Here is a 10,721-nt window from a genome sequence, read left to right as displayed (position 1 = left end):
GCCTCATTGCTGCCCCCCAGCCCGGAGCTGCCGACAGGGAAGTATGTGCCAGTGGCCTGGCTGCAGGGAGCAGTGGCGTGTCCCGCGCCACGCGTGGGGAGCCCCCCCTCCCGCCTGCACTCTGGTTCATGTCAGAACAGAAACGCATCCGTCCTGACGTGCTGAAATATTCATGCGGGAGCAGCGCTGCTCCAGCCTCGCGCAGGAGCTAAAGCGGGTGTTTAAAATATCAATTTTTCCGTGTGAATCAATTGCTCCGCGCGCAGCAGAAGAGAGTCCCCCGGCGGCTCCCCTGCCCGGACACCCGCTCCCGGCCTCGCCTGCCCTCGCCCCGCGCGCCGCCCCGGGCCGGGGCTCTGGGAAGGCGGGCGTCTCCCCGCCGCTCTTCCCGCTTTGGGGGTGACAACTGGTCAACGCAGCCGGTGTCGTGATAGATTGCCTCGCGCTCCTCCAGCAGGAGAGGGCTCTGGAGACTGGGCATCCGGATTTCAGGGCAACGCACGGCTCTCTGCACCGGAGCAGAGCCCGGGACCTGGAGGGGCGACTTCAGAGCAAAACGGCAGCTGTCTGCGCGGGGGGAAGGTGGGGGACAGAGCACCATTTCACTCCGGGGCTCAGCGAGCTGGGTGCTTGATTCCTGAAACACCATTTACCTCCGGGTCTCAGCGAGCTGGGTGCTTGATTCCTGAAACACCATTTACCTCCTGATCTCAGAGATCTGGGTGCTTGATTCCTGAAACACCGTTTACCTCCTGATCTCAGATGCCTGGGTGTTTTGGTCCCTTTAACACAAGAAGGAACCAAAAGGCCCAATGAAGAAGCACCGGTCTCTGATTTCAAGATAGTTGCTTGCAGTGCTGCTAGTGATTTATTGGGGCTTTCTACAGCTTTCTTCTACCCTTAATGCAGCATCCTGGCATTCTTTTCTATTGCTGGAAATGCTAAGGCTGGGAAATGTCCATTTTGTAATGCAACACGCCACCACTCGTTTATTTAACCTCTGAAACAGACAATTTATTGGAGTGAACATACCTGTTAACATATCTCATTTGTCAAGTTAAGTTTTGTGCAATAGTGTAAACTCGGTAGAAGTGCTTGTTTGTGAATTAGATGCTAAAGATGAAATCAGAAGGAAAAAAGTCTGAGAAGTCTTCTTAACTAATGTTGGCATGCCTTAAATTAAATCTCTGAATTAAAATTTCTCGTTTGTAAACTTTTGGATGTAAACTTTTAGGTAGGTCTACACTAGGGTACGTGCTTTTTAGTCATGGAGTTAAATCATTTTTACGACACTAATCCCTTCCAGTCGCAGCCAAGAGAAATTCTTCAAACCAGCAATGGAGAAAGTCTGTCCGTTTAACTAAGCAAACTGAACATTAAATCCTTGTTATTGTCGTTGTTGCTCTGCTATTTTAAAAAAGTTTTAGATTTGAAATTTAAACTCTTCCAAGTCTCTTTCTCGGTGTGTCCGACTCTTCACGCAGCTAGACAGTCCTTTGCCACGTGGTGGGCTGTTAGGAACAAAACATTTTGCTCCCTGATTTGGGAAAGGCAAGGAAGTCCTTGCTGGAGTCCTGGTGCGACAAGGTTGCCAGCTGCCCTTTGAGCACGCTGGCACTGTTCCCGACTGAGCGCCCCAGGGACCCCGTTTCCAGAATGGCCCCTTTGGTGGTGGCCCAGGAAACTGTGGTGTTGCTCAGGGCTTGGTTCAAAGTACTGTGTCTGAATATGGGGTCGTGAAACACCCCGTCCACCCAGTTCCTGAGGTTGGTGACTGGGGAATCCTGGTGCCTGTCAATGACCCCCACAGGGGCAGACACCGCGGCGGAGGAGGGCACGGCTTGGCGCTTCAGCATGCAGGAAGGGAACTCAGTTTGGTTCAGGGAGGTGGCGGTGTGAGCCAGGGACCAGATCCGGGGCTTGGTCTCCAGGATCTGCTGCCCCGGCTGGAAGCACATTTTGGACTCGCAGCCCCTCTGCCTGGCGTGGATCAGGTCTTGCTCGCACTCGTCCACCACGCTCTTGAGACAGTTTTTAGCTCGCTCCAGGTCTTCCTCCATGGCGCCGGCCGGGATGGGCATCTTGAGGGCAGGCTCCTTGCAGTGCTCGGCGGCGCACGTGTCGGCGGCCCGCATCTGGCCGCTCTCCAGGGCCGGGAAGGGCGGCTTCATCTCGCACTCCGAGCTCTCCGACTCCATGGGGTCGAAGTCGTCCAGGTCGCTCAGCTCCAGCTCCTTGTCCTCTTTGCTCGCGGGCTCTGCGGGAGGGGGCGGGGGGAGACAGCAGGACAGACAATGAATGGCCACACGCTGCTTGCCCACAGGGACCCCCACCTGGGAGACCCGGAGACCTGCACCCGCAGAACTACAGCCTGCGCCAGCCCCTGTGCCAACAGCCTGGGGGGCGACCCCTGTACCAACAGCAGCCTGCTATTCCCAGCACGTCCTAATGCATCATACGACCCAGAAACACTAGGGATAACGTGCCCATCTTGCTGGGGTCATCTGATCCCAGCGGGCCTTCCTGCCCAAGCGCAGCGGGGGCTGGACCCGATGATCTGTACGGTCCCTTCCAGCCCCTAACAGCTATGAGAGTCAGGGCTTAACAGGAGCCACTCGAGCTACCCGAGCATTGATGGTTAAGGTACATGGCTAATAAGGTACCCTCGTTTTTCTCGCTCTTCATATTGTCTTCCTGCGACTCTTCCTCCTCCTCTTCCTCGTAGGGTCTCTTCTCCTCGGAGCATTTGTTCCGGGGGGGCCAGGTCATCTTGTTCTCCTTCTTGAGCCGGCGCCGGGCGTTGGCGAACCAGGTGGAGACCTGCGTGAGGGTCATCTTGGTGATGATGGCCAGCATGATCTTCTCGCCCTTGGTGGGGTAGGGGTTCTTGCGGTGCTCCTGCAGCCAGGCCTTGAGCGTGCTGGTGGTCTCCCGCGTGGCGTTCTTCCTGCGTGTGCCGCCGTCCATCGTGCCGTACCTGCAGCTCGCGAGACACAAAGGACATCACGGGTGGGCCCGGACAGAGCTGCCGCGGGGTGGGCTTGATCCCTCGGGAGCCCAAGGGGAAGAAGGGCACATGAGGTGCACTTTATTTTTTCCAGCGACATGCAAAGGGCGGGGAGCAGGATTTGGGGGATAAGGACTGAGAGACGGCAACGGATAACACAGCCTTGAGCAATGATTCAGCCTGGAAACCCGGTTCAGGGAAAGAAGGCATGAGCGCACACGCCCGCGTGTTAAGAGGGGAAAAAAATGCGCTTGCATTCAATTGAGCAATAACCTTTTGGTGGCGTAAATGGGGAAAAAAAATGTCTGTAAAGTCTCCCTTCAGATCCCGGGTGGGAGAAAACCTCAGCTGCATTAGGCACCCGGCGCCCACACAGGCGCCCACTCAAGTTCTGGTCCTGAGCGCTTTGATCACGCTTTCCCGGGTACAACACGTTCAGGAGACCTCAGGGGGTTGCTGTTAATAGAAATACATATTTCCTCTTACTCCTTTTATTAGTAATTTCTCCCTACCCTTTTGTTCCTGAAATTGTAAAAACGCCACGCAGATGACACCGGCCTGCGCCTGAATATTTAATGCGCATCATCTGGGAAAGGTCAGCGGAGCCCAGTGGGCTTGAAAGGTTGCGATGGTTTAAGTGGCTTGATTCTGTTTTAAACCTAATAAACACGCCAAAGATAAAGGGGCCTTTCGGTTTGACGCCAGGCAGGGGAAGCGAATGAATGCAAACTCGGGGGAGTGGGAAGCCACCTCCTGGAAAGAAAGGTCGGGGACAGCGGGTTGTATGGACAGACAAGCGCGGTTATGGGAAGCAAGCAAGGAAGGAACAGAACGTTGAAGAAAAAGAATAGAACGTTGAAGAAGGAGAATAGAACGTTGCGAAACAGACCACGTGGAAGCTGATCAGTCTGATCCGTCCAGGATCAAGCAGGGAGTTTGCAGCCCCAGGCCGAGGCTGCATGGAAGGAGGGAGCATTCAAAGGCTCCAAAGGGCCCGGCAGAGCTGGGGGCACTCCTGAGCCGGATCCAGGGTTGCTGAAGGGCGGAGTCATATCGGGTCAGACGCAGGGTGCAGGGAACACCCACGCCCCGGGGGCAGGGGGCAAGGGAGTGACCCAACCCCTGCCCCTAGCACCCTGCCTCCTTCAATTCTCCGGTGGGCACATTCAGACTGACCCGGGGTGGGGGGAGGCAGGATGCAGCCTTGCTACTGGAGACAGGCAGGCTGCTTGTCCCGTCCCCCCTCCCCCCTATTTAACCCTTTCCTGCCCGGTGCCAGCTGTCTCCAGTTGGGGTGTGGATGGGGAAGGGGGGGGGGTCCGGCCTCGGCTTTGCCCCTTACCTGTCGTACTGGTACTGGCTGAGCGTGTGATCGTAGGGGTAGTAGGCAGCGGCCTGGGTGATGCCCGCATGCGCAGAGCCAGCCCCGTCCTTGGCGTCGAAACTATTCTGTAAGGGAAGAGCAAGCGTGTCTGTCCTCGGAGCGACCCGGGGGGGCGGGTGGCACCGAGCCGGGCCGCACCTAGGCTCAGGGGCAAGGCATCTTTTGCAAGGCTGCGGCTGTGGGAGGTCGGGTTCCTGCCTCCCCGGCCTCTACTCTTTGCAGCCTCGTCACCCCCCTGCAGGCCCGGGACCTAATTGCCTTGCCCAGGCCCGAGACAATCCCGAGCTAGAAGGGGCTCTGCAACTTTTAATGACGGCTGTCAGGGTGCACGGAGGGGGCTGGCAGCCGAGCCACGAGGCTTCACCCAGGACCAGGACCAGGACCAGCTCGGGCTGCGGCGGAGGGAGCGGATCGGTTTCCCCGTGGCTGGCGAGTGCCAGCCGATGGGCACATGGCCTCGCCCCACGGCGATGCCAGAGGGGGAAAGCGTCTCGGAAGGTGCCTGGATCCGGCTGAACCTTGCGCGAGTTTGAACACCCCGGCAAGCTACACACCCCCTGCTTTCTACAAGTCTCCAGCAGACCCGCCGAGCGGGCATTTCATTGCATTGCCCTGTCGCAGATCTTTTCATTTATGACATATTCACAGAGCTCAGGAAGCAAACAAACGAGCAAAACAAACCCCGCCACGTTGATGCCGCCCGAGTGAAAACACAGGCTGCAGCTCCGATAACAACATGAGGAAGAGCACGCATTTAGGCACTTAAAGTGCTCTCTGCCTTGCAAACGTGACTGCTTTCTTAGTACAGCCGAAGTGTTGCAGGACATGGATGTTAGGGGCGGTGGGGGGGCGACTCCAACTCAGAAGAAAGGGCAGGACGCAGCTACCCTCCGGGGTGGACTCACCCCCGCCAAGGAGCGAGGAGACAGATTTTCCCTTATCTTTTGAGCTGAGATTTGTTTTTACTAATGAGTAACAAGAAAGATTGCAGGCTTGCTTACCAGGGAATAGAAGGCAGAGGCTTCAGTGCCATAGGTAACGTAGTTTCCATAGCCCTGGGTGCTTGTGTAAGGGTTTCCATAGACTCCTAAGGCAGCCGCAGAATTGAGCTCATGTCTGGCTGTAGCCAGCAGCCGGCTTTCGTATACAGGACAATAGACCGGGGTCTGAGCCGAGGCGGCAGCCCCCGACTCTGTCAGAGTCCTGCCACTAGACTCGCAGCAAGTAGTCAAGGAATTGGTGGTCATCAGGAACTAGGGGGAAAGACAGGATAGAGGAAAACTTTGCAAAACCCGCAGCTAAGTTTGCCCCCCTTTCTGAACCATTCCCCTGCAGCCCTCCAGCCATTCCGAAAGTGGGGGGGGGGGAAGCGAGATCCAGGCGTTTGGTGCCATCTCCTAGGAGAGAAGAGTTTCTCCTGCTCTTTCAGGAGTTACTTTTGAAAAAGTAACTTTCCCATGTCATTTACAGGGACTGTATTTACGTCGTTTGCCTCCCCTTGCAGCACAATGCCACCTCCCCATCTGCGTTTTTAAACCTCCTTTCCAAATCACTCATGCATATTTATACTGACTGCGGATTTGTAACAGCCCTAGGAACATCTGTTATTAACCTGCTGGCTTACACTATCCCCGTTACGTTTCTGCAGTGAAGCCCCCAGCGCTCTCCTTGTTCAAGTGTGCAAACAGGGCATCTGATCCGAGAGAGAAAAGATTGCCGGTGGGGGGACTTTCCCCCCCTTGTCACTGCATGCCCCCTCCCCCACACCGCCAGCCCCCTCCCCTGCCGAAAGGACACCCCAAATCCTGCGCCGTCCTTTCATTTGGCAAATGTGAACGCAAGGTGCCACTTAAATATCTCCCAGACATGCTGAGGGCTCAAACAATTTCACGCTTTCGCCTCCTATGACGGATCGCTGCAGCTTTTAGCACGGAACGGAAGTAATCAATAATGACTAAAATGCAATCAATTAACGGCTTGCGGACAATCGAGCCTTACCTGGGGTGCAGAAGAGTAAGGGTATCCGAACTGAGGATATGACATGGTACAGAGGCTCCCAGTTTTCTAGGAACGAGGAGAGACGTCTGCTCTGCACGCTATTGCAGCCTGCCTCTGCTCTATTGTACCGATTGATCGGTGCCCACAGGTTCCTAGATGCTTATAGGACGAAGCAGAATACCAGATTTAATGTACTGACATGCTTCTGAAACTTTTGAAAACTGAAATAATAATAATAAAAAAAGAAAGGTACGATGATGGCTGGCTGTATCTTTTTTTTTTTTCCTTTGGCTATAGCTGTAAAGCAGAAGCCATGGCTACACGTGGGAGACTGACAGACGTGGAGAGCCAGGGATACCGGGGATTTTGCACACAAGAAAGGAAAGAAAGAAAGAAAGAAAAAGGAAAGTAGCTCAAACATATCCAGGGAGATGCACGTTGTTTTAAAGAGCAGAGCCTCTGACGTCAGATAAATCCTACTCACATTCACCCGGCTGGAAGTTTACCATCCATATTGGGTAGCTTTAGGTGTGTGCTGGGACCGTACAGAAGAGAGTCCACCACATGCAGGGGCTAAAAGTTTGGAAAGCACCGGGGGCACCAGCCAGCTTTGCTTCTAGCCCCGAGATCGCTTTCTCTTACAGGGTTTGGCTGGGTACGAATCAATGTTACGACCGCCTAAGAGGTTCCTTCCCCCTTAGTCACTGCAAGCTGGTAAGCACTTTTAATTAGAAATTAATTAATGAGCAGCTGCTTCTTCCCACCCCGCCGTAATAATTAGTCTCAATTACAAACGAGACGTATGAAGGGACACACGACTGAGTCTTCATTGAAGATTTAATCAACAGTTAAAACGAGCCCCGCCGCTGACAATACAATAAAGCCCAGGACCCGCGCGGTTCTGTTTCCTTTGGCTCCAGATGTGCACCGCTGCCTTTGGCTCCAGATGTGTGCGACGGCATCCGCACGCCTGCTGCAGGCGGGACTCCCTCCTCCGGGCCGGGCCAGCGACCTGGCTTGGTAACACTTGGTTAGAAAAGCCAGCGCCGGCCCGGATCCTGCAGCTCTCTCTCTCTCACTGTGCCGGGTGGCAAATTGTCCCCAGAGGGTTCATCGCTTGGCTTTCTGGTTTTTCCCCACTTAAAGCCAACATCTCTTTACTCAAGTGCCTTGGAAAGCCCAGGAGCAGAGGCAGGCGCGCCTTGGGGACACCCTCTCTGACCTGGGAGGTTCCTGCGCTGGGAGTTTCTTCCCTGCTCGCCGGTGCCAGGCTCAGCCTATGCCTTGCACAGAAACACGCAGGTTTCCAGCAACCGAGGTCCCAACCACCCCCCAGGGGCAGGGATCGGGCCCGCCGCAGCTGGAGTGCTTGGGGGCCAGGGCCAGCGGCTCCCTGCTTCCCTGGGGGGCGGGCCGCTGACTCGGGAAGGCGATTTGCACCTTAGGATCCGGGCCCTGTGCACCCTTTGGGGGCACTGAAGCCCCGATCCTACTCGGGGACGGAGTGGGGCGGTGGTAGGGGCTGGGGGGAAGAGTGGAGGACTCTGGGAGAAGACCTGGTGGCTTTGGCAGGCTGGGGAGCGGGCAACCTCGCTCCCCCTCGGGCCCGATTAACCCTTCAGTGGGCAAAATAAGGCATAGGCTACTTAATACTGTAGATTTATATGACTCGCCCCCCTCCCCCCACCGGCTGATCGTATGTAAAAGCAGCACAATCGGGCCCCTTCTTCACTTAGGGCCCCAGGCGTGCGCCTAGTTTGCCTCTGCGTTGATCCGGCCCCAAGCGCACCCAGTGCCCCAGCTGGGCCAGGTCCGCGGCCACCACCTCGCTGGCAGCGGTGCCAGGGCCAGGCGCCCCCGCGGAGCGGAGCACCCCGGAGCGGGGCCCGAGCGCAGCGCCCAGCCCCGGCTGCCGGGGCCTCGGAGGGCTGCGCCGCGCTGTGCAGACTTGCTCGGAGAGCTTCCTGGGTTCAGACATGTGAATAGCCCCAGGGTCACACTCTAATTAATGATGATGTTCTCTTCTTCTCCCCAGCTGGAAGACTGCCTCCCAGAAACGAATCTGCCCACTCTGACAGCTAGATTGAGGGTGATTGATGACTATCTGGAGACCACAGTACACATCATATAATATCTGCTGCGTAATTGCTTTAATTTACAGATGAAAATGCTCGTTCTCGGATCGAGTTAGGCTACAACGAGCAAGGTCCTATGGCATCTCAAACTGTTTGCAAATAGAAAGAAAGGAAGGGAAAGAATCAGCGCACTGCAAATTATGCAGCCGGCTCCGGGAGAAATGTAGAAAGAGCTCTTGTGCTTTATTAATGTCATTCCTATGGCATTCATAATCGTTCCTGAATTCCGTATTGATTTCTCGGAAGAATGTGTTTGTTCCTTTCTCACCTGCAATGCTAATATCACCTTCTGTCTGGGAATAATAATGAACTCGCGCGTTACAACAATGAAATGTTTCTTTAGTCCTCCTGGTTCCTCCAGTGTCTCCAGACCATCATGCTATTTCCAGCTGTCATTTGCAAAGACTATGTTTATATGCAACGTGGTGGAGGATTTAAAAAGGGGGGGAATCCCCCCCCCCGCCCCGGAGAAAATCAATCAATATGTCAAGAAAAATAAAAAAAAATAAAAAGGTGTGTGTATGGGGGGCAAGGTCCTAATGAAGAGGTTTGTACTGCACTGCACTGCACTCCTATTGTTATTAAGCTCAGTTTGGACTCTCTAAACACTGGGGATAATTCAACGGTGCTGGAGACAGGAACGGTGGCACTTATCTAGAGAGTAGCTCAGTGTAAAGCGCTATAATTAGCTGATAGGGACAGAGACGGGGTCTGAGGAACTGCGACACCGTCTCTCCGGTTTTTAGACCGTAGTTTCGCATGTCCTGTCTTTTCCTTTTGATGCTAGTACAGACGTCAAGCCGGCAGTGACACCCCGAACACCACAGGACTGATATTTAGATGAGTCTATTAATCTTTAAAATACAAGATCAGATTCAATATTTATACCCCTTGTCTATTTATATATCTCCAGTTGTCTTTCACCATCCTGCACCATGCAAATCCGCTGATACCCATTTCTTTTGCACTGAAGGCTCCTTTATTAATCACTCTAATAATTTGTCATTTTCCTTTCCAGCCTGCCTGCTGTATTACCTTACCCTAAGTCAGCATTATGCCAGCACCATTCGGCATTCCCTGGACTGCTTTCATTAAAAAACCCACCTTAATATATTAAGATCTTGAAACACCCAATTTATAAAAGTTGCCATGACCTCTTCAGAAACTGTTCTTGCCATGTTATGTTTCACTTACAATCTACCAATAATGGCTTTTTGTTGATGCAAAACTCCACGAAGTTATAATTCACCATGATTTTTTTACTGTCAGAACTCAAGCATAAGCTCAACAGTGATTTAAAATACCCATTGTGGTTCTTCGCACATAAGCAAGCTTGCACTGCTCACACCTAAGGAGTAAAGCTTAATGGTGTGGGCTATCCCCTTAAGCACGTGGAAAATGCAGGTATTTGGGGTGCCATGAACATTGATCCTTGCCCTACCCCTTCCCAACACAAAATAGTCGAGCGAAATAATCAACCCCTGCGCCTTTTCCCCTCCAAAGTGAAAAGAAAGTAAAGCCTTGAAGATCAACATGAAATGGTGGAGAGTTTCCCACAATAGAAAAATAAGTGTGTGTAGACACACACACGTCTTTCTGCATCCCAGCCAAATGAAGTATGGCTTCAAGGGTTATGCACTGGCAGATTTCTTCCTCCTCAGAGGAACCGGAGCCAATGTTCATACAAGTTTTATTATAAAAAAACATGAAGCAAGAAGGAAACTGTGCGGTACTCGAACAGGCCACAGCAGGTAAAGCAGAGAGAGCCTGGGCAAGGCTGGGCTTTGATGGACGTCTGCAAAGACTCGAGGGGATGCGGCGACAGCTTTATTGTGTCTATTTTCATCGCCTCCTATTTTGGAGGTGTTAGTGCCTCCTCGTGCAGTATTTCAGGGCGACGGTATTTGCTTATGGGCTAAATGCACCTCCGCGAGCTCCTGCAGTCGAGTTTGCTTTGTTTTCACGTTAAAGATTTAAAGCAACCTTGACACTGCCTGACAAACACTGTGAAGCACTACACGTTGCCCAGTTAGGATCTGACACCGCACGGAGGGCAGCCTGCAACATCTGCAGACAGATTAGCTCCCAGGAAGTCGGCGCTGACATTAAATCCGCAGATTTCCAACGAGGGTGCCCGAAGTGTGATAACACACGCCCTGCCTGCCACGGCAAGAGCCGGCCAGGTCATTGCATCTGT

General features: G+C 53.6%; 1 protein-coding gene across 1 annotated transcript in view; it reads right to left on the bottom strand.

Annotated features, from left to right (window-relative positions):
- Positions 1–1,005: 1,005 nt before the first annotated feature.
- IRX4 (iroquois homeobox 4) overlaps positions 1,006–10,721 on the bottom strand; it is an 11,359-nt gene continuing 1,643 nt past the window's right edge. Inside the window, exons 2-6 of the mRNA XM_019540218.1 lie at positions 6,390–6,548; positions 5,393–5,644; positions 4,350–4,456; positions 2,664–2,977; positions 1,006–2,257 (exon numbers count right to left, since the gene is read on the bottom strand). Coding sequence (XP_019395763.1) covers positions 1,515–2,257; positions 2,664–2,977; positions 4,350–4,456; positions 5,393–5,644; positions 6,390–6,434 — 1,461 coding nt within the window. The 5' untranslated portion in view covers positions 6,435–6,548 and the 3' untranslated portion in view covers positions 1,006–1,514. The remainder of the gene's footprint in view (positions 2,258–2,663; positions 2,978–4,349; positions 4,457–5,392; positions 5,645–6,389; positions 6,549–10,721) is intronic.

Source organism: Crocodylus porosus, unplaced genomic scaffold, assembly GCF_001723895.1.
Source record: "Crocodylus porosus isolate Cpor-Errol unplaced genomic scaffold, CroPor_comp1, whole genome shotgun sequence".
Taxonomy (NCBI): domain Eukaryota; kingdom Metazoa; phylum Chordata; order Crocodylia; family Crocodylidae; genus Crocodylus; species Crocodylus porosus.
Note: the sequence above shows the minus strand (reverse complement) of the source record. Positions and strands in the feature narration are given on the sequence as shown.